Source organism: Mauremys mutica, chromosome 1 (assembly GCF_020497125.1).
Source record: "Mauremys mutica isolate MM-2020 ecotype Southern chromosome 1, ASM2049712v1, whole genome shotgun sequence".
NCBI lineage: Eukaryota > Metazoa > Chordata > Testudines > Geoemydidae > Mauremys > Mauremys mutica.
In genome coordinates this window covers 135,542,908-135,567,418 of record NC_059072.1, presented here as the reverse complement: position 1 = coordinate 135,567,418, position 24,511 = coordinate 135,542,908, and the positions used below count along the sequence as shown (strand labels likewise).

The 24,511-nt window shown below is 40.2% G+C and overlaps 1 protein-coding gene across 2 annotated transcripts in view; it reads left to right on the top strand.

Moving 5' to 3' along the window:
• C1H12orf4 (chromosome 1 C12orf4 homolog) overlaps window positions 1–14,197 on the top strand; it is a 33,607-nt gene extending 19,410 nt beyond the window's left edge. For both annotated transcript variants that reach the window (XM_044997066.1, XM_044997072.1), the window contains exons 10-14: window positions 1,335–1,409; window positions 3,614–3,816; window positions 9,857–9,914; window positions 11,799–11,866; window positions 13,543–14,197. In XM_044997066.1, coding sequence (XP_044853001.1) covers window positions 1,335–1,409; window positions 3,614–3,816; window positions 9,857–9,914; window positions 11,799–11,866; window positions 13,543–13,635 — 497 coding nt within the window. In that variant the 3' untranslated portion in view covers window positions 13,636–14,197. The remainder of the gene's footprint in view (window positions 1–1,334; window positions 1,410–3,613; window positions 3,817–9,856; window positions 9,915–11,798; window positions 11,867–13,542) is intronic.
• The last annotated feature ends 10,314 nt before the right edge of the window (window positions 14,198–24,511 follow it).

Genomic DNA, 24,511 nt, shown 5'->3' with positions numbered 1-24,511 from the left:
ATGCAAAGAAGTACTTATGTGGTTTAAGTGAGTCAGTAACGTGAGTAGGCTCACAAAAGTATATAGAGAAACTATTTTCCTTTAGGAATCAGCATGTTGTAGAAGACAGTCTTATGAAAATAGTTTTCAGTATTTTCTTTACTTCTTTACATCTCCATAATTTTCCTTGATACAAAGTAGTACCGGTAATTCATTTCATGTAGTAAATCATTGTCGTTTTCTTATTTTTACACTCCCTTTAAATTCTTTTTGTATAAAATGAATGGCAAATTGTTGGTTATATGTTAATGGGCTTCCATAAACGTTTATGTTCCTGTTTGCAAATGAAAAAAAATCAAGTTACTGCTCTCCTCTTATCTGTAAGACTCTAATGTGACTTTAGAGCAGGGATCGGCAACCTTTGGCACATGGCCCACCAGGATAAGTCCCCTGGCAGGCCGGGCTGGTTTGTTTACCTGCCGTGTTACCCCAGGTTCTGCCAATTGCAGCTCCCACTGGCCACGGCTCACCGCTCCAGGCCAATGGGGGCTGCGGGAAGCTGTGCAGGCCAAGGGATGTGGCTGGCCGCCGCTTCCCGCCACCCCCATTGGCCTGGAGCGGTGAACCGCGGCCAGTGGGAGCCGCGATCAGCTGAACCTGTGGATGTGGCAGGTAAACAAACCAGCTTACCCTGGTGTGCCACGTGCCACAGGTTGCTGATCCCTGCTTTAGAGAATTAAGACCACAAAAATAAATGAGAATTAGGAGACAAAGGGGGGAGAGTGCAGCTTTAAGAGAGAAAAGCAGTGGTTCTCAACCTATTTACCATATTGGGCCACATATGCAGCTATGTGTGTTATGTGGGCCATATCCACACAGTATGCATACTACCTGTATGGTCCTGAGGATGTTACATGGGCCCCAGCTGTGTGCTGATTAGGCCGTAGGTGGGCTGTGGGTTGAGAACCACTGGCCTAGAGTGACTATACATTTATGTGTCCCCAACATGATAGTATCTGAGTGCCTTGCAAGTACAGTGAAATAACAATCTTTCTTTCTTCCAAGTCTGTTCATAGCATTCTGTTTCTATTATATTTTGAGTGCATTTGGTTTTCAGAGCATCCCTCAATAAAGGACTGCTGTGTGAAAGCGAAGTCAAAGAGAGGATTTAGCAATTAGGACCTGATCCAAAGCCTACTAAAGTCCATAAAAAGATTTGCAGTAATTTCAGAGGGCTTTGGATCAGCTCCTAAATTCTTAAAATGTGATGAGTGAAAATATTTAAGGTCTGTTTACCAAGGCTAATATAATAAATAGCTTATATACAATATATTTAATGGTTACATTACACACAGATTCAGTAAATAGAAATGGTGGAAATGAAGAGAAGTCCAAGAATATTGAACGAAACCAATCAAATATTTTGCCGGGTGAGTACTATTATGAGGATTTGTATTTGTTTTGTTTTTTTAAAGCAGACTGTGCTTTATAGATACATATTTTTCTAGTTCTAAATTCAGAGCACAAACTTGAAACTAAACACAACTTGCCCTGAATAAGAGAGGAGGGGTGTTCTTGTGGCTAAGGCACGTGTCTGGATGTCAGGACATCTGGTTTCTATTCCCAGCTTTGCCACTGACTTCCATGTGACTTTGGGAAAGTCACTTAACCAGTCTGTGCCTAAGATTCATTTTGCTAATAAAAAACAACCCACCTTACAATATTTGAAGGAGTATTGAAATATTTTCAGAAAACAATTGTCTTTTAAAATAGTTGATTCTAGTCACTATTGTTGTGATCCAGCAAAGCACTTAAGCATGTGCTTAACTTTAAGCAAATGAGTAGTCCCACTAAAGTCAGTGGGACTACTCATACACTTAAAATTAAGCATATTCTTAAATGCTTTATTTAACCAGGGACTTTAGGAGGAAATATCTCTAATTGCTTCTCTGTATGTGTTGTCCCATTAGTAAGAAAAGTTTATGTAGAAATGATTTGAACATCTACACACAATTTGTGCACTATTTAGAAACAGCTTTAGCTAAATCAGGGTAATCCCTAATGTGGACACTTTTTTTAAATCACTCGATTAAATTAGTTTAGTTTAATTACAAGCCAACTTAAGCTAAAAGACATTCAAACTGATGTGAAAGTGTCCACGCTGGGGGTGTGGTGGTTGCACTGATTTCACTAAAGCTGTTTCTAAACCAGGGCAGTTAAATGAATGTACAGACTGCATGTAGACCAGCCCTATAGGGAGAATAACATTTCTCCCTTGTTTTGTGTAAGCAGTGTTGACATTAGCCTACCAGAATGAAAGGGCCCAACTCAGAACTTTGTTTCCCTTGTCACCTCCCATCACAAGTATTCTTTCCTTTTGCCTCCTTTACTTTGTCTGCATTTTTTTTTGCTGCACACACCTCCTTTCCTTTCTATTGACCCTTTTACCTTTATAATTCTCTTGTATTCCAGTTCATTCACATACCTTTCCTTCAGCCACTTCTAAAAATCTTTGTATTTTGTTTGACTGGTGGTAGAAGAGTAGTGTTAAGTTCTCTCCTCTTTTCTCTCTCCAATTTCCAGCTGGCGTGATAGCTGCTTTTACACTGCCTACAATATCCTTCATTTCAAAAATATTTTGTTTATGAAAATCCGCATCCTACTGATGCTGTTTCTATATTCCATCTTTATAATTAGGTCCCAATCCTGCAATGAGATTCACGCAGATGACCCTCACCCCCAAGATTTCCCTCTTAACTTCAATAGGGCTAGACCCAAGTAGATCTGTTTGTTGGATTGGCATCTTAATTTGTGGTGGCTGTCCCCAAAATTTCCTCACGCCTTTATCTCTGTTACTTTGGGCTAATATCAGATCCAAGACTCCATTGCCCTTCATTTCTTCCTCCACTTCGGGGATTAAAACTGTGTTCCACCAAGTCTAAAAATACCTTTTGACAAATAGTTTTTAGGCACTTTTTAAACAAACCCCCATTACTAAGCCTTCTTTTTAATTTTGATGCTCTCTGATAACTTGCCTCATCTTCCTGTACATTCCTGTTAGATAACCCACTATCCTTTCCCACAGGCTTTTTGTAGCCTTTATTTTAACCCATCCATTTTGGGTATTTCCGCCTCCCACATCTGTCTGTAGTTCACTGCTTGCGTATATGTTTTCACTGTTACACCTCCTCTTTATTTTTTTCTCTACTGACGTCTTCTACCACATATAGATCATATCTGTCTATATTGGCACTGTCGTGCCTTATTACACCAGATCTCTGATGTCAACTAAATACAGTGGAAAAGCATGGAAATAAGTCTTGGGTCAATGTGAACAGGGGATGGGTGTCACTGTTCTGCAGTTTTTTACATCTGTTAGTGTCTTTTCTTCTTATTTATAGCTACTGATCTAGGTTTGACGGGCAAATTTTGCCGTGTGTCTTTAAAATAACAGTAAGAAAGTACAGCAATTGATTTGATTTGATAAAGGAGCATTACACACCACATTGGATTCAGACCATTGGTATTAAAACTTGTCATTCCCAGTATGCTTTGATGTTTATTATATATGTTTGTATTTAGTATAGATTACTAGCATGATAGAGATTACATTGTCTCTTTCATTATTTTGCAGGAGAATTTTACATCACACGCCATTCAAATCTTTCTGAAATTCATGTTGCTTTTCATCTGTGTGTGGATGATAATGTAAAGTCTGGTAACATTACTGCTCGGGATCCTGCAATCATGGGCCTCAGAAATATTCTCAAAGTTTGTTGTACACACGATATTACTACAATTAGCATCCCTCTTCTACTGGTACATGATATGTCAGAGGTAAGTAAAAGCAAACAAACAAAAAAACCCAACAAAACCACCGAGTAATCTAACCTCTATATTTGCACTCAGAAAAGTAGCACATTCCTACATCTGCTGGTCTCATTGGAACAGCTACTGTAGAGCTTTCTCATACGCCCAGTTTTCATTGATGCTGGTTGAAAAACAGTGGAGATGAGAAATTTAGAGCATACTAGCACTGTTTAGCTCTGTGTTCTATTTATTATTTGTAGATAGTACAGGATGGTCTCAGTCTTTATATAAAAAAAGAGGGTGAGAGTGAGGAAAAAGCAGCCTAACTTAAAATGCCACTTTTAGCACTGCATATTTCTTCTTCAGAAACTAATCAATCTGACCCTAGTCCTGCAAAGGAATCACCAGTAGGGATCCTGACTTAAATGGCATGCGGCACAGATTATTTTGTAGGATCAAGATCTATTATTATAAAAGATGTAATTGTGCAAAAGTTAGGAAACTCAGTTAATGTTGTGCATAATTATATACTTCAACCTAAAAGTTTAGAACTAGATAATTAACTCTCTTAAAAATGAAATCTTATCTCTGATATAAACCTTTTTTCAGGCTGCAAACCTGAGTAGATTCATGTAGATTGGTTATCAGAACTTGAGTCTTAGATTTTAATTAGGGAGGGAGAACATCAGTTGATTCCTGTGATATATTTTGTGGAATTTCTTCAACCTTTAGTTCAATTTTATTTTCAGTTGCATAATCTTAAAAAAAAAAAAAAAAAAAAATCCCTGTCCTTGTACTATAAAGCCAGTTCTACGCTATAGCCCAAGTCGATATACAGACACTCCCCGGGTTACGCAAACCCGATTTATGCAAATCCGCACTTATGGAAGAAGTTCCCTACATTCCATAAGCTTTTTTTTTTCCTTGCGTAATTGTCGGGTAAACGTTCCTATCTTACACAAAATTCGACACTTGCGTAAGTCAGGGAGCATCTGTAACTTACGTCACTCAGGAGGTGTGAAAAATCACACACACGCACCCCAAGCAACGCAAGTTTTCACTGTTCACACTGGCGCTATGTCAGCGGGAGACACTCTCCCACCAACATAGCTTCTGCTTCTCGCCGAGGTGGAGTAATTATGCTGATGGGAGATCGCTCTCCCGTTGGCATAGCATGTCTTCACCAGATGCGCTACAGCAGTGCATCTGCATCGGTGCAGCTGTGCCAATGTAGCACTGTAGTGTAGACTTGCTCCTCGTTTTCTGATGGGATCCTAGTTAAAAGACATGAACTAATGTGTGAAACTGAAGGATAGAATGAACACCAAGCTCTTTAGAGTCTTAAATGCTAATTACTTTTATCTCCCTTTTTGTATTGGTTTTCTGGTTTAAGCATTTGCAGAATAAACATTATGACCAGCATAGTATGTGTAGATTTAGGCAAAACTATATATTCGTCCTTGATATACTTTGTGAATTGAATTGGAACTGTTGGTAACAAACAATTTACTGCAGCTGGCTGACCTAATTTAAAACATGCAACTTTTGTAATACATTGTACAGGGAAAAGTGAACGATATCAGATTTCTGAAAACTAATCTGAATTTGGTGCCTTTGGAAACTTTGTTTTCTAAAGTTGTGTTTACCACCTACGTAAAAAATTTTTTTTGTAAAGTGGTTAACCAGGAGCACAGCTGCAGAGATGTTGAGATGTTTCATTGTGACAGGCATTCATCAGGAACTTTCTTTGTTGTTCTGCAAAAAAAAAAAAAAAAAAGGCAGCCCTTTTATAGATGGATTTTTATAATTTAGCAACGGCATGGAGTTTATTAAACTGAATGAAGAGTGACTTCTTTTTTACTGATATTGGGACTTCATATAAAGTGAATGTCACCAAAAAAAATTGCTTTTACTGTTTCACTTGTGCCTAATGGTCCATAACTGGGGCCCCTTGGTGAAATGGCAATGCAAATAATTGTAATAATAATACTGCTGTTTTTTTTAAAAAGTACACTCTGTAGACTTCAATGCATGCAAACCATACGTGTTCTGCATTCTGTATAAACTGAGATAACTTCATACTATTTCCTAACTGACAGGTGTTTACATTTCATCACTGAAAACACCACAAATGGCACCTTTTGTATGGTAGTCTGAACAGATGGACTGAACTCCTTTCAGACAGGATTCCCCCCTCGCCCCCCCCCAGTTCAGAACTGTTGCTCTGTTCCTCAGGTGTTGGGGTTGCCATGGATAGAGAGAGGAGGAATATTTTGTGGCCTCTGTTGCCTGTATTACTGTTCTATAGAAAAGCAGAAAATTTCTCAGGGGTGGCAGTCAGGCACCTTTTGTGACTATTACAGTGATGCAGAACATTTTCTGAAAAGTCCAAAAAGTAGAAATGGAGATTTTACAATCTGTAGCATAAACTGGCTGTTTGTATAGTTTTTGCAGATTATTTTGGGTATGTGCCCTTGTACCACCATAAATAATTGCACTCCTCATTTCCATCAGCTATATATATTATATGAGACAGCTACCAAATTGGCATTTAGTCAAAGTATACCTGTTGTAGCCTGGTATCCTTACTAAGGCAAATGTATTGAAATTAATTGGACTTTTCCCTGACTGAGAACTGTTTAGAGACTTCAGGACTTGACTCTCTATTTTTAGCCCTCGTAGGGACTGATGCTGTAAAAACTTAAGCACCTGTGTGACACTCCCCAGGGTACAATCTGAACTGATGGACAGCTGTGTCCCCTCAGTTCTCCAACCTGAGGTGCCTTTTACACTGCTTTACTCTGAGAGCAACCACTCCTGGCCTTGTTCACACACAGCCTCTCTAGCATGTAAATTACTCCCAGCTGAGTTATGAGTGCTCTTAGCCAGCCACTCCTGAATTATATGTCAGAGTAACACCAGCAAACTCCCAGGCCCAGACATGCCCCCAGAAATGTGTGTGGTGTACAGCCCAATACCCTTCTGGACAACACAAGCTCACAGAAAGTCTGTCATTTTGTTAAGGTTTATGCATGTTATTTTCTATTATCTCATATGAAGCTTCCCAAACACTTCAGTCGAAACACACACAGGTTTAAACGAAACAAAATAATAAAGCAGGTTTGTTCACTACAGAAAGATAGATAAAGTGATTACAAGTAATAAGGTATTAAAGTTAGAATTGGTTACAAAGAAATAAAAGGTAAAACACAAACTAATACCTAACTTATCAAGCAAAGTGAATTCGAAGTAAAGATTTCTCTCACCATGTGCTTTATTGGTGTTACTGGCTGAACTCCTTTCAGACAGGATTCCCCCATTCAGCCATGGTGTCGCCACCGCACAGAGCACCGGGTCAGGCCGGGCTCCGCAGCTGCGCTGCCCCAGAAGCTCGCAGCCCTGCCGCCCAGAGCATTGTGCCGGCGGCAGAGTGAGCTGAGGCTGCAGGGAAGGGGGAACAGCAGGGAAGGGGCCGGGGGTAGCCTCCCGAGCCAGGAGCTCAGGGGCTGGGCAGGAAGGTCCCGCGGGCCGTAGTTTGCCCTCCTCTGTCCTAGACAATGGCCGTCCTACTAACAAATCAAGCTCTTTTTTTGATAGATTTTAGAGGGCAAGACAGGGATGAGATCATGGTTACTGACTGCAGACCATAGCTCCCTGAACACTTCTTGTACCTCACTAGAATGATAGTATCATTCTGGGTTGACTTTTGATTATTATCTTTTTTACCCCATACACTGGCACATAGGACCCTGCTTATCTGGTCTGAGTAGCCTTATGAACCTTAGTGGAATACTCTGCATGTAAAAAATAACCTGATAGCATAGTGAAATCATGAGTATATCACTTTTAAAGATGACACAGTAATGATTCAGGTTCTAATTCATATTTGAGTTTTTGTGGGTTTAATTCATTGACGTTCTGTGTTCAATCTGTTATTTCTGTGAGTGCCCCCAACACTTAACATCTGTACTCCTCTGACACTGTCCAAGAACTGGTGTCATATCCTGCTTCTTTGGTAGGTCCTTTTAAGGTATCAAATGTTTTTTGACCTTACTGACTGCAAAACTACTGCTAATTTGCCTTTAGGGCAACAGGACCTTTCTTTTTAGACACTGGTTTTTAAACTAGGCCAAAACAGGGATCAAAACCACCAACAAACGCCTACCTTACATGTGACAGACAGCCTGTGTAGGCAGATAAATTACAATGAAGACCCAGTATTTCTTCCGGAAAGCTTGAAAAAATATATATTTTGTTGTCCAGGATTGTGCTATCTGATTCATTTGTTGCGTAATCTAAGGGCAAAGCAAACAGATGCTAAGGATTTGCATCATGAGAAAATTGTTTTTAAATGTTACCATTTTACAATGTTGGTTCTACCGCCACTCTAGATTTTTTTTTTTTAAATAATATATAATGATCCACTGTATCTAGTGTAGGTGGGAACTGCGGCTTACAGCAACCCTCTGAGGCAACGTATAGGGTGAACTGTATTTGTGTTACCAAATGATCAGAAGTTTGATACTTCTTAAATAAGGCTGATTTTTTTTTTCCTGCTGTAGAGATGCTCTTTGTGTGGTGTTTGACAATCTGTCATTTACACTGTGCAGATTTAGAACCATTTGCTGGTTTTATGGAATACAAAAGTGCTTAAACTGGAAATTTGGAAGGGTATGTAGAGTGGCGAGTCCATGTTTATATGCATAGTTCTGTTCATACTGGGAGGTGCTTATATTTTGAAGTTCCAGAGTATGAATCATAGGAATGATTCTTTTTAAATAATGTTAATAAAATTGACATTTATATATCTGCCACTGATGGATTACAAGTGAGATAAAAATAGTATTTTCCATTTCTTGGCTTAGATTCCAAGGAATGTCCGAAATTCATGTAGAGACGCCCCTCGGGTTACATAAACCTGACTTACGCAAATCCGCACTTACGGGAAAAGTTCCGTAAGCTAGAAACAGTTGTTTTTGTTTTTGTTTTTTTGCATAAGTGTCAGGTATATGTTCCCGACTTACGCAAAATTCAAGTTACACAAGGCATTCCGGAATGGAACGCTTGCGTAAGTTGGGGAGCGTCTGTAATGTTCCCCAGTGTTTAAACTTTTATCTAGATCTCAAATTTTTTTGACAAGTCCCTATTAGCCATGCCTCTTGAAAAACTTTATAGGCGCAGAGTACCATACCTAATCTTGGTATTTAATGGAAGCTCCAAATTCCCTCCCCATTTCTTCTTGTATCTGTATCACTTGAATTATTGAATTTATTTTGTGATATAAATCCAACCCCAACACAAGATCTGTCTGCCCAAGGCATTTTTAGTATGCCAGTGGCCATAGTATGAGGGTCATAGCTAGAGGTCCTCAAAAGGAATACCAACAAATTCAGTGACTGCAATTAGGCTGTTGAACACATCCTTACTCTAGCAATCCAAAGTATGGATCTGACCATATAAGCAATTTAATTGTACCTAATATCTGAAAGCTGAGATTTTCAAAGCCGCTTATGGTAATAGTGCATGTGAATGTTCTTGAGACAAATGGGAGCTGTGCATCAATATCCCCCTTTGAAAATCTCAGCTTAAAAATGCATATTGCACTGTTCACACAATAGCCTGTCTCAGCACTGTAAATAACTCAGTAGCTGAGTTTTTGTGGTAATCCATAACAATAAACATTTCCAGAATGCATTGGAAAACTAAATGTTCTTTGTCTATGATCTTCTTTGAAAAGAATGAAGTAGATCAATAAACAACATTAGCAAATGTGGTCTATGGCCTGAGATATTCGAGAGAGACCTCCGCTTAAGAAGAGAACTTTCTACTTTCTGGTAGAGAAAATTGTGTTCAGCAAATGAGCAGGTGTGGAAGCTCATAACACTAGAGATTGTAAAGACAATATGGGAGTAATAAAGACATTGGAATAAGATAAACACCAAAATATTAAAGACCTGATAGAAAAACATTGTCTTGCAACACTATTGTCTTGAGCCACTTGTTGATGCTTTTCTTATATTTTATTAACTTAAAACAATTTTTAATTAGATTTTCTTTCTTTGTTAAGGAAATGACTATACCATGGTGCTTAAAGAGGGCAGAGCTTGTGTTTAAATGTGTCAAAGGTTAGTGCATTCTTCACCTATTATTCTGTGTCACATTCACTCTCAGCAGAAATCACTTAAAAGTACATGTCGCAGAAGAGATGAAAAGTGTGAGGAATTCAAAATAGAGCGTCAGAAGTAATTTTGTATCTGTTGGTACAACTTTTCCATTATGTGTATGTTTTCTATATTCTTTCCTCTTTAAAAAGTGATGAACATATGATAGTATGTTAGAACAGAGGGAAGAAAGTAATATTAACACACCCTTGTCATGTGATGACTTGTCTATACTCTAGCACTACAGCTGCACCACTGTAAACGCTTCGGTGTAGACACTATCTATGCCGACGGGAGGGATTCTCCCGTTGGCATCAGTAATCCACCTTCCCCAAGGAGTGGTATCAAGATGGACAGGAGAATTCTTCTGTCCACCTAGAGCTATCTACACAGAGGGTTAGGTTGGTATAGATCCATCTCTCAAAGGTGTGGATTTTTCATACCCCTGAGAGATGTAGCTATATGCCTGTAAATTCCTAGTGTAGACCAGGTCTAAGGCCTTGTCTACACTACAAGGGGAAGATTGATCTAAGTTACGCAACTTGAGCTATGTGAATAACGTAGCTGAAGTCAACGGACTTAGAATCTACTTACCACGGGTTCCACACTACGCGATGTCAACTGGAGATGCTCTCTCGTCGACTTCTCGTTCAGGTGGAGTACAGAAGTCGACGGGAGAGCAATCTGACCTGCTAAATCGACCACCGATGCATCAATAGTCATGCGTCGAACCCCCGGTAAGTGTAGACAAGGACTAAGTCTAGAAGACAAAGATGAAAAAAGACACATTACATCATCAAGACCTTTATCTGACAGTGCAGAATTGTTCCTTCACAGTATATTTTCCAATATCTCATTCAGTTGACGTTTTAAATGACCACACAATGGAGCTTCTACTAATTTTTTTTTTGGTGATTATTTCAGAGGTGAATGAGCAGGAATTTTCCTGATATTTAGCCTCAGTTTTTTCCCTTTTTAAATGTATCTATTATTGTCTATTACTACTGGTTGTACTCCTGTGCCCTACGTTTAAATAATTCCTCTCCATCTTTGCTGTTCAAATCCTTCAAATATTAGTTGAATGTTATACCCCCTACACTAGAAGTTAGCCAGTTTCTTCTTAGTGGGGGCCAGTAAGTGGGGGCCATATGCTCATTCACAATTATACTACATCCCTATGTCAGCAATGTAGAAAAATACGATTAGGAAAGTGTTTAATGTATTTTTGTCAGCAGTATGGTATTGTGGACTTATACTGGTCCATGGTCCATATTTTGGGAACCCCTGTCCTATAAACACCACATCAGCAGCTAGCCAATCTACATGTTTTGCTCTTTCTTCACAAATCAGTTCCTTGTGATAATTTCTATTGCCCTTCTCCAAACTGCATCCAGTCTGTCAATATATTTCTGGTATTAGAGTGCCCAGAACTGAATTCAATATCTGCTGACACCAGAGTTATATAGACAGCATAGCTAGTTGTTGAAAGCAAGCTGTCAAAATAATACAGATCCAGAAAGTATCTTCTGAATGCCTACTGCAGCTCCATGTTGACCAGCACCAGATTGTGCAGTTTGCTCAAGTGCTGGAACATCACACCCTTCAAGACTAGAGTGGTGTTCTTCATAGTGGATCATCAGGATCTCCAGGCTGACCAGAGATTTGAACCAGCAGGTTGGCCAGGCTAGTGAAGACTATGGGGCCAGAGGTGCTGATCTGGTTTATGCAGCTCCACCAGGTTGCTGAAATCATAATTATATATGTAAATGTATACCACACTCTGATAAGTGTCATTAAAAGGAAAACCTAATGCATATAGTATGTAAATATGTGAATGTTGTCTTTTAGGCTTCATGATGGAAATGGCTTCATGGGATGGAGGAATTTCTCGGACCGTACAATTTCTGGTACCGCAGGTAGGTTAAATTGAGAAATTAACTCTTGGTATGGCCTAGGAGACAAAAATAGAACAGGGCTCTGGGTGCTGATAAATCTGGGTTCTGTTCCCTGCTATGCCTTAGCCTTTCTATATAATCTTTAAAAAAAAAAAAAAAAATCAGTTAACCCTCTGTGTGCTTCAGTTCTCTCATCTATAAATTGGGAATAATACATGCTTTAGAGGTATTGTGACACTTAACATTTGAACCACTTTTTGCCAGCTACAGATAGAAGGCATTATAGGATGTATCATTATTATCTCTATTTAATAACAGACACATCAGATAACTGGAGTCAGAATTCACAGTGTTTTAGAGGATATATATTTATCATTAATATAAAGATATGACTTTACTGCTAGTTTGTTTGGAAAGTATGGAGTGTAAGCTTAAATGACTTTATTTTAAGCTTTCAGTTGGTCTTCTCCAGCATCTTTGAAAGTGTGGCAAGAGCCCAATCATGCTCCCACTGAATCAGTGGCACAACTTCCATTCACTTCAGAGGCACAGGATCAGGCCCCAAAACACATGCACTAGAACTACAAAGTTGTTTGTTAATAACTACCAAATTGTTTGAATTCTGGATGATCTTCAGAAGCAGGAAGTCATCCAAAAGTTGTGATCAGTGCTAAGTTTTATTCATTTGCTCTGGTCCTTAGAGTTATATACATTTCAAAGTTAACTGGAAGGAAGTATTATTTGGAAGCATATTCATAAGTTTAAAAAATTACTTGTCAACACAAAGTTATGAGCCTCTAGGCAGTGAGAAACAAGAGTAGACTACTCGCAAAATCAGATCTAAGTTTGAAATTCAGAGATTGAGACACCAATCTGAAATCATGAAAAGGACTATGCTAGGTCTACTTAAGAGAAAGTTAGTGACTGGAGGAAGAAATCCTCTCTAAATAGATAATTTTGCTAATGTAAATACAGGGTAATATTCGCAAGTAGGTTTTGTCCTATTAATGACTAGAATTAGGTTATAGCTAAGACCATATTTCATTCACAATATTGTGGAAATTACAGATACTGCAATATTATGCTTCCACCACAATTTTGTTGTTAATTAGCTTATTGTGCACAGATCACAATTTTGCATGCATTTTGAGCATGCAATTAGTTCTGCACTAACGTTCAATACCTGGAAAATGTAAAAGGCTAATGTGACTGGTCTTGATTTCTATTGCCATTGTGTTAAGACTTAATTTCCTGAATTTTATGCTGTATTGGTCACTTAAAAAAAAAAAAGTAAAAATGTAATATAGTTGCAGCAAAAAGTCTGGTTACAAAAAAATTAGCAGGCATAACATAATACTTGTGTTTATATTATTCCAGCAATTTTTTCTTAAGCAAATAGGTCTACTCTAGCTTTTCCAAATTACTGCTATTAATAAAAGTCCATTATTATTTTCTGCGATTTTCCATCTCTTGTGCGCAACTCAGGTGCATTTATTTGAAGATCATCCCATGATTCAAGTAGGGCCCTAGTCATAGCATGAGTGGCTGGAAACCTCATCTGGGTGGTAGATGTGCTGCTATAAGACTCCAGTACCGAGTAAAGCACTGGAGGAGAGCAGAGAATATAGAGATAATGGTTTGACTCATCCAAATTATAGCAAACAAATCAATGCTTTTTGTTGTCTTCATTTTTACAGACTATATCTGAGGAAATGTTTTATCAGCTGAGTAATATGCTCCCCCAGATCTTTCGAGTGTCCTCTACGCTGACTCTGACATCTAAGCACTAACCCTTCACTGGAAGAGATGAGAGTATTGGTTTAAATACTAGAATTTCTCCTCTGTATTTTTCCCAAAATTGACTGTTTATTTGGAAGTTAAATTTTATTGCAAGTTGCAAACAAAATAATGTATATCCATTTAAAAGTTCATAAAATCAGTGTTCTGTCTTGATGTATTTGCCAAAAAAATCAAATACAGTCAGTCTTTCAGCAAGATAATAATGTGAAATTTCACCTTTTTACGCATATCACGTACTGTAAATGTTTGCGTGACCTAAAATGTGTGTATTTAAATGTTATCTATAGAAACATAGTAATTTTCAAACCTAAGCATTTACAGTAGCAGGAATAGATATCTATACATTTGTGGAAACATTCTTGTTTTCTGAATTTGCCCAGTGCGATTTAGAAGAGCATGAATTATGTCAGGCAAGCCTTCTTAGAATAACTTAAATAATCTGGAAACATTGTAAAAGCAACTGTAAATAAGGTCACCCTGACCATGAGAATAAAATTGACACCTCCTCCCATAACAGTTACAAAATGAAAGATAAAATAAAATGAAAAATAACCTCTTACTTCTTGTATTGTGCAAATCATTCAGTAGATAATATACTCTTGTGACAGTGATTATGGGTTTCAAGTTTTGTTAAAAAACAGAGTATAGTAATTTCCATTTTCACAATGGGTTTTTTCTTTTTCATGTCCTGGTATTTTTAGTGTAGCATCTCTTGTTTAGTAAGAAGATTTGGCATTGGTGGGACTTCCACATAGGCAATTCAGTAATAGTATCAGAGCTATTTTTGTGCATTGTACAGAAAAGTAGGCAGGATTAATTTAATATTAAGTTTGAATCTTTATATTCAGAGTAGAAGATATCTGGGATCTGACATGGATCACAAAAGTACAAAAAATATTTTGCTAAGGGCCATCTTTGAAGGCAAAAAATTAATATCACAAAAATTGAAACCCATTGCTGTCTATTGCAGCTTGGTATATTGATTCTACAGATCTTGTTAACTTCAAAGAGGTTTGGCTTTGCCTGATAAATGTGAAGAACATAAAGGTCTCGTTTTTGGGGAAGTCAAGCCTGGATGCACAAAAGGAGCTAGGCATTGTGATGTTGACATCACAGTACCTGATTTTTAAGTGCCTACAAAATCAATGTAATTCACAAGGCCTGAGGAGGAAGCCTAAGCTCCCAATACAATGAATAGGAGAAAGAGACATCTTATATGATTCACAGAAGTCAGAATGCGGGCAGGGAGCCGCCTAATTTAGACAATGAGTGACGTGGACAAGAGAGATGTGCAAGTCCAGGCTACAGTGAGGCGCCTCTCTCTGCTTGTGATTCTGTAGCCTCTCTTGGGCTACAGCTACACTATGAGCTTGGGATGTGAGTCCTCTGCTTGTGTGCACATGAACTAACTTTCATGGAGCTAGCGGTAGCATAAATAGCGGTAGCATAAATGCTAGCAAGGGGAGAGGTGGTGGAGGCATAGCTGAGCCGGGCTGAGTACATACCAGTGGGTTTCAGGCAGGGTTGTTCTCTGCGGGTCTCCCCTGCTGCTACTGCAGCTACACTGCTATTTATACTTATGCTAACACAATGAGGGCTAATGTACTTGTATTTGCATGAGCCAGGGAATTACAGCCCCAGCTTGTAGCATAGACAGTCTGGGAGTTGGGTTCCTAGTATGCTATTTTTACGTGACACCCGGAAGTAGGGGGTGCAGAAGAAGAATAACTCCCTCATAAAACTTCTAGCCCAGGCATTAGGGTACTCACTTTGGATGTGAGAGACCCCCAGTTCAAGTCCCCCCTTCTCCTGAGGAGAAGGGATTTGAACAAGGCTCTGTCACTGCAGGTGAGTGCTCTAACCATTGGCCCATGGGCTTTTCTGATGGTCCCGCAAGCACTTGTGGAAGTTGTTGAACTCTGGAAAGAGAATGAAAGAATTATTGGGCCAGAGAGAGAGAGAGCACAAGCATGAGAGTGACACTATAGCCTGATGGTTACAGCACTCCCCCAGGATGTGTGCATCCAGTCCCCCTGCACCAGTGATTGACTGTCCAGCTTGCAACAGATGTGACTGAGGGAGTCCCCACAGCAGAATATCCCATAGTCCTCTGGCTCCGTGCACTGTCCTAAGAGGTGCCCAATCCCTTTTCTCCCTCACATGGAGGGGCAACTTGAACCAGCAGTCTCCCACAGCCCTAATCACTGGGCTAAAAGCTATGAGGGAGATGGGCCTCTTCCTCTCTCAGCCGTTTTGTGTGAATTCACCTGAAGGTTTGTCAATCACAGTGGAGCCTAAAACTGAGAACTGGCACCTGACTCCTTTTGTGCACCAGGCCTCACTAATAGTCTTTTGGCTGGAAGCATTTCCTAATAATTTTATAAGGCATTTTACTGAAGAGCTAAATACAAGTCCTATGTAACAGAAAAACGTGAACCAACAAATAGATTTGCATAACACTGTCGTCCTCTGAGAGCTGCTACACACCCTGCACAATGGAGCCAGTGGACATCTCCCGCTGAGGTGCTGAGTGCCATTTGTTCCATGCTAGCAGCTTCTAAGACAATTGTAAGTATTGCACCTTAATTCAATGTGCAAGAAAAGAGGTGGGATGTAAATGCAGCCATAAGAAACTGGAATAATCCTGCTAGAGCTCATTTTACACTGCTGGCCTGAGCCAAAATCAAACCCGGGTCCCAGAAAAGCAAGTGCTCTAACCGCTATCCCATTTAATAAAGATGCAGTAGCATAAGTATTCCCCTTAGGAGTTGTAAAGGGTCTGTACACTGTGTACTTTGCCAGTTTTTGCAGCCAGTATATCCATTAACTAGAAATGAGCACAGCGAAAATCCTTGGGCATTTAGACAGTCTGGATTATCCCTGTGGGCTGCCTATAATGCTATAAAATTTATGCCCAAATACTGCTCGGTTACTGTGGTGTACACCCAGAATAACACTACTGATGTTAGTAGTTGCTCAGAGAACCTATATTGGTGTAACTGAGAGGAGAGGGTGACCTTCCTTTTAATCCTGGGCTCCCCTCCCACTTGATTTTACAAATCCCATTGCCTTCAACAGGAATGCTGCCTGAGTAAAGCCTGAAGAACTGAACTCCTCTAGAAACTTTTGGGTATAATTAACTGGCATACTAACTGGTCTTCAATACCAGTATAACTCGTGGCTTACTAAAACTTAAGAGGCAGTAATTTATGGGACAATTACTATTTCTAATGGAACCTGTATTGGAAGCCTCCCTAAAGTCTTAATATTGTAAACAAAATACACTGCATTGTTTTTGTCCACTGAACCTGTACATTTGTCAGATGCTTTTGACACAACATATTGCTATTTTTCCTGCTGCTTTTCCTACCATACAGCTGAGAAGAGAGCCATGTTGATCAACATTTTTGCTGCCACTTTTTCATATTGCATATATAGTGTAGAGCCAGAAAATGCTATTTGGGTCACCCTGGTTGGTCCCCACTTGACATTGCATGTATTTAATTACAAGAGAATCAGCAATAGACCAAACAGCAGCCTAAAGATGAATTGCCATTTGAGAGATCCTGTATGGGTCAAGGGAAGCTATCTGAGAATAAGAGGAAAATGACTTACTAGGCATGACGATTGCTATTTGTATGTGCAATGCAACATTCCTTGGAAGGATGACAGTGCTGTTCACTGTCTTTACTGCCTTAAAAATACTTTTTTAAATTGTGTGTTGGCAGCAGGTGGGCTGGGCTCCTACTGAATAATTACTAATAAGAGAAACAAGCAAGGAATGTGACACTGCCATTGATTACTAGTATACTGACCTACTCACCATAGTTAATTTAAATTACAGGTGGTTTTATAGGAACAGAATTCAGGTCATTAAATAAAGTTAATTAAAGAGAGTCTCTGTTTATTCTGGACGTAACTGGCAAACCTCCAGCAGGAGAAGGCCAATACTCTATTGTCTCACATTATATGATCTGTGGCACTTTGTGTGGATGTCGACTGACACACAGGAAGAGAAGAATCATGCAAACAATCGAGACATACAGCTGCTTTCTGGTCCCTAATAGGAGAACCTGCAGAAAGAACAAAAGACCAAATAGAATACCAGCGGCTCACACTAGGTTGGAATTTGAGCCACAGTATTCAAATATGGGACCTCCCTCTGCTCCCAGACCTGTTTTACACTGGGTTAGTTCCAATGATTTCACTAGAGTCACTCTTGATTTACACCACCAGGAGAAGAATCAAGCCTAAGGATTTTTTTTTTCTGCAATAGTTTTCTTTTGGTAACAGAATATGGTTGGTGAAGCATGGACTGGAGTCACAATATTTTTCATGTGACTTATTACCTTGCCCTTTACATGACAGGTTAGCAGAGCCAATCTAAAGGAAAGCTGTGGAGAGGCAGCATAGCCTAAATGAAGGAACTGGGGTTGAGAATTAAGATGCCCTGAGTTCTAATATGGTTGTGCCATTAACTCTTGTGTAACAGTGGGCAAGTTACTTAAGCTCTGTCCCTCACCTTTTTCCTTTACACCATGGGGATATTAGCTAATGTTTGTACAGCATTTCGATTATGTAAAATACTCAGGATTACTATTGTTTCCTGTCTATGACAGAGCCAGGAATACAACCCACTTCTCCAGGGTTTCAGTCTAGTGCTTTAAACATGAGAACATCCCGTCTCCTCTTGCAAAACTCTGCACCTCATTCACTGTCCATCTTATGCACTGAATGAGGCAGGGGTCATGTGTCTTCCATAATATGGGATTATGTAATTAAAACACATTCCACAATGCATATGCATGTGTAATCTTAATCCTGGCCTTTTCTGAGAGCTTGACTTTACAACCGTAACGTTCTTTTAATGTAATTTCCCATGTTCTTTAGCAGCAAACTGAACAAAGCAGAAATTCCATTATTGGAAATGATATTGACCACCCACATAGGTCATCAGCGGTTGGAATCCTGGACCTTTAAATTCACAGCACAGACCTCTGCGCTTGAGATAAAGGAGTGGCTGGTAGCACTAGTAAACCGTTATCCTTTAGAAGGAGACACAACAACGACTTTACTTCCCACCTGTGAGAGATGTGACTTTACTCTGTTTCTCATCTGTAATGTGGGGCATGATACTTGTTGGCCTCCTAAGATAGGAGTCCTTACTCAGTAATGAAGGCTATGAAGTGCACAGATTTGTTAACACCAGTCAGTGGAAGAACTCAGATTCAAACTCATGGTCCCTTCCTGCCACCCACCTCATACAGAGCTCTTGCCATGGGAAAAGCACTGTGGGGCTGCAGCATGCTCAGTGCAGTTGGCATGTTAGGGAGCTCTGAGTGGCTGGAGCATGCACATCACAAAGTTCTAGAAAGAAGGGAAATCAAGCCATGAGCTGTCTCCTTCAGTCCTACCGCCAGATGGGGTGAACAGGCTGAGTTTCCTCTTCCTCCAGTTTCCCATGGAGACTCAGGGCCAGATTAAAGTATAGTCATTATAGGTCCATGTGTTAGGCCCTAGCTCTTGGAACCTGAGCTTTTATTTAACAAAATATCCAAGTTTCTAGTCCTTATGGTTGAAAAGAAAACATGAACTGAGTATAACCGATGTAGCAATGTCTGGCTGAGCCTGCAAACAGCGCAAAACAATCACTGAGAGAGGTGTGAATTTCCCTAGGCCGCTCACCAGAGCATTAACTCCAAGGCAAATTCTCAGAGGGGCCTTGCCAGCACCACCCTAGCAGAGAGCTGTGTGTGGCAGGAGAAGAGTGCAGCAGGACTGGTCCACCCACCCAAGCAGATGCACCCTGGCTGCTGAGGTAATTACTGGGGTAGATGGGGTTTTGCTTCCATTTCTGCCTCTTTGAGGGAGAAAGGGGAATCCTGCTGCTGCTTTCAGGAAGAAGGGGGCCCTAGGCCGTAAGCCCTGTCTCTCTGGCAGGGGAGATGTGTCCCTGCCCCTGTGTCCAAGTGGGGATGGGGCCACAGGGAGATGGCAGAGTCCTTTGGTGAATAAGTGTTGTACCTAACACTCCAAATTACTCAAACCCAGCCTTCTCCAAGGCTAGGAGTGGGGAGAAAGGGTTGGCTCATGAATTGCTAAATCAGTGAGACCAGAGTGTATGTGCGCACAAGTGGCTGTTTCCACTGCTTTTGTCAAAAGCTGACTTGGTGGAAAAGATGGGCATAAACAAATCTCCAGGACCAAATGAGATTTCTACCAGCACGGTCACTGGTGGGACTTTTTACTGAGCCCGTAGTACGACCGACTGTGGCAAGAATGTTTTAGTGCCCTTTGGAAAGGGATGAACTGATGAGCTTCTGAGACACAAACGGTAAGCGAGACAATGGCTGGGATGGGATTACAAGGAGCAGCTCCCATTTCACCCAGAGAATTCTGTGAGGAAGCTGGACGGTGAAGTGGTGAACATAATGTGCTCTGGGCACAGGGAGGCTTTTGATAAACATTTTGCATGAGATGTTAGGCCTCAATTCTGAAAGTTTTGGCTGCCTCCCGAGCAGCATTGCTGAGTAACTTCACCTCCTACTGAAGTTGGATCCCAAAGCAACAGGCGATAATGTTCATGAAGTTAAATGAGAGCCGAGGGCACTCAGCACCTTGTAGCAGCAGAATGTTCAAATGCAAAACCACAAATATGGCCAGAGTGATGACAGGGGGAAATTTTTTGCTGGGTGGAAGAATGCAGGGGATGGGGAAGAAATAGAAACAGGATGACAGAAAAGTTTTTATTGGTGCTGGGGCCAATTCTTTTTGATACTTCCCTTACTGCCTTTGAAATCAGAACAAAATCTATGCTATTCAAATTCACTGATACCATTGCAATAGTGAGAAGAGTAGCAAGATACAGGGATAACCTAGAACCACAGAATGGACTAGACAGAGCAAGGCGATATGGAAGAGAAAGCAGCAAATGGAATTTAATATTGCATACTGTGAGTTGCAGCTATACTCTCAATGGGATATAGCAGAACGGTGAAAAAAAGGAAGCAACCCTAAGCTGGCAGTGAAGGATTATATGAAGACTTGGATGTCAAATGCAGCTGAACTTTGGCAAGAAGATATATGTGCGCCTCATGGTCATCTTCCCCAGCATGCAGTAGAGTTTCTTTTGGAAAATATATATGCAGAGCAACTCAGAGCCTGAAATCTCTTCTTGGCTCCTAGAGTAATATTTCTCCTTTCAGAAGGGTCAACAAACAAAGTGAATATAGGGCACAGCTTCTGACTTGTCTGTTACGTCTTGGGCTGGGAAGAGACAGAAATTTCTTATCTCAGGGACAACCACCAATACTCAATGGGAAAATTAATGAAATCACAGAGCAGAAAACAGTTTCTATTGTTAGGACTAGAAGTACTGATGATCCTTATATTTAGGTAAATATGAAGCACCTGGTCCCAAATATTCTTCTGTGATTAAAAACAAATGTGGGCAATTTATGCTAATAAATACAGGGGAAAATTTGAGCTTGGTTTTATGTAACAATCTTACACAATCAAAAGCAAGAGGATTGTGATGTTATTTCAGACCTTCCCACTAGTTCTAGCCTTTATTTTAAAAAGAGTCAATTTTTGCTCTGTTACTCCAGTGTAAATCCAAAGGAAATCTACTGAAGTCAAAGTCTGAAGTTCACGGAGTTGCTCCAGAATTACTCAGCTGTAACTGAGGTCAGAATTCGGACTTATGTACCATTTTTTAGGTGCGAGGTATGAAGGGATACAGAGTAACAGTGGCTAAATGACAGCCGAAGAGGAATATCAAAACCATCTGGAAATCCTGGCCGTGCGTAAACATCAAGGAGGAGGAAGGTTTATGTAGGCTGCTCCAAGTGGTGTTAAATAACTGACAGTAAGATGGTTAAACTGGACGTAGGAAAATGTATGATGAATTAGGGGAAAATATCTTAACAGTGAAGCGTATGGAACAATATCCCAAATGACGTGATATCTATTATATAATCTACAAACAAACAGGAAAAAAAGCAGTCAAGACTATGCACTAGGGACCAATCCTAATCTCGCTAGGAGATGACAAGATGTGACCTATTTTTGTCTTTCTGCTGTGTTCAACTCAAGTTAACAATTCCATCTCCTAGTGTTCATAAGGCCAACACATGGGAGCTATCAACAAAATGTTATGTGAATCAAGACCAGAAGTGGCTTTGTCTTAGCTTAACTTTATAATAAATTGACTTGACCATGGAATAAAACCCTTTTTCTGGTAGTGGCTGTTTTTATGGATATACCATCTTTACAGAACTGAACTGTTCTCATTCTAACTTGGTGGTTTTGTGCATGTGAGACGCCGTGGGTCAGCTAGATACTAACAGCATTGCTCATTTTCTGATTTGGCTTCAGCTCACTACCCTGATTCTTATTACAGTTTTATGGCTGCTATTCCCATGTAATTTATACTAATCACCGCAGTACATTCTGTACTTCATCCAAATGTCTGCAACTGGATGTCCAGGAATAAGGGTGCTGTCAGAGCTCTAACTGGGTAGAAGAACAGCGATGTATTTGCCCCCACCCATAAAAATCAAAACTGGTGGCTGGTGAAAGAAACAACACATCTCGGGGCTTCAGAACAACCTAGCATTTTACTCAGATGTCTCAGCTGACACAATTTTGGGTGTCTCAATGATTTTGGTGCCCAACTTGATATCTTAAAGGGTCCTGACTTTCAGAAAGTGCTGAGCACCCATTTCTTTGATTTTCCGGGAACAGCCTGCTGCCCTGGTCTGGAATCAGACTAATCCATTCAGCTCTACATAACAATACTAATTAATAATACCTAACTCTTATGTTGGGCTTTTTATGCCTAGACCTCAAAGCACTTTACAAAGGAGTTCAGTATCATGGGCCTCACTTTTACCAAAGGGGAAATTGAGGCACATGACTTGGAGTGACAGAGCCAGGAATTGAACTCACCTCACAGTTCAGTGCCCTATGCAGCGGGCCACACTGCTTCCCCACCCTTCTCTGATGCACTGGGACCAGTAGCTCCTCTGCCAGGTCCCACTTGCTCTGCCGTTTTCAAATCAACTCCTTGATGAGCACCATGTGCGTACAAACACTTGCTCTGCATTCCTGCAGGAAATGCCCCTCCGCTGGGAGGGAGGCATGGGGCCTTTAACTGAACTTATTTATTCAAGTTTGGAGCAAGGCTCTCTCTTTCTGCATAAGAGCTGCAGGCGGTTTCTTTTAAATGAAGTGGTTGTCTCTTCCCTACTGAGAAGAGTCTCACCAGACACTCTAAAATGGAACTATGGACTTGGAGTTCAGGGTACCTGGCACCTTTGCAGGAATGGACCCTGTAAGTATAAATTTAAGAGTGCCATGAACTGGAAAGTTAGCAGACTGAAGCGGGTTTGGTTGTCTCCCAAATATCTTATTTTAAGTGGCTTGAATTGAACCATAATGGCTTCTGCCTGGCATAAATTATAATCCTCCAACGTGCTCTGTATTCACTCACAACAAGTCATTTATAGGGATCATTTTGAGCTTGTTCCGAAGATGACTTTTAAAGCCAAGCAGAAATAGTATCGCTCAACAAAGAAGAGGGCTTGCTTCCTTCTCACACTTATTGCGCTTACAAGCCAGGAAGATTCAGGTTATTTCTGAAGCGGAAATTCTACCAGTACAAGCAGGCTAAATCTCCTTTTTTGAGGCATGAATCTTTTGGCACTCCCCACAGACTGAGAAGTGAAAATTGCAGTGGGTCACTGGCACGTGTTTTCCCTCAAGCTTGACCAGCCTCACAAAAGGATGTGGATAGCTACTGTAGACTAGTTGTGGTGAAACCACTGTCTGACCACCAGTTTTTATCTTGGATGTGTTTTTATCCGTTTCGGGCCATTCTCCCTGCCCTTGGAAATGGTTCTTCCTTTCAAGCAGTGCCTTAATTATGGACATGTCTTTAAACCTGATGTTACTACATGCAAAACAGCACACTCCACTGTCATGTTGATAACTAACCTTGCTAAGCTCTATTTATGAATCCTTCCTGTAAGTGATTTGAGCTGCAGATAAAAATATACTTTTGGAAATTGCTATATCTTTTTTCTTAAGTTTGTTTATGTGCCAATTTTGTTGGATTTAAAAACCTTAAACACAAGTTACAGAAACATTGATGTTGCACAAAGGTGAAGGGTATTTTGTTTATCCCAAGGGCAACACCTTTTTTGACTTTTACTTTTTAAATATATTCTGGAAGATGGTATTGGCCATGCAGATTGGACTATAGATCCTTTATTTCTGCTTCCAGGAGTGGACAGTATCTGATACTTTGCAGGAAAGTGAAAAATGTCCCCTATTACTTGGCACATGTATGGTACTTTTCGTCTGTAGATCCCAAAGCACCTCACAAAGAATGGCTATTATCATTATCCCCCAGGGGGAAACTGAGGCACAGATAGATTTAAGTGACATGTCCAAGGACACACAGCACAAATGGTCAAAGAACTCCTGTCTCCCACTCCAGTGTCCTATCCACTTTGTCATAGTGTACCTGGTCAATTACATACTACTGTACACCAGGGAATCTTTCCTTCCTGATCACTGCAGCCACCAATTGATGCCCTGAAGCATGAACATTGATTGCCCCTATTTAGGCATGGCGGTATGCAGAGAGATTTTCCAAGACACAAAGGAGAGTTAGGCACCTAACACTCATTGTCTTTCATTGAGAGCTATGCACCTAACTCCTCTAGTCATAAAGTTCTCCAGCCCTTTTAAAACTCCTGTCACAATATTTGACTCTAATACCTCCTGAAGCATCGAATTCCTCAGGTTGACAAACGCTGCTTAAAGAAGCATTGACGTTTAGTATTTGTCCTGCATTTATCT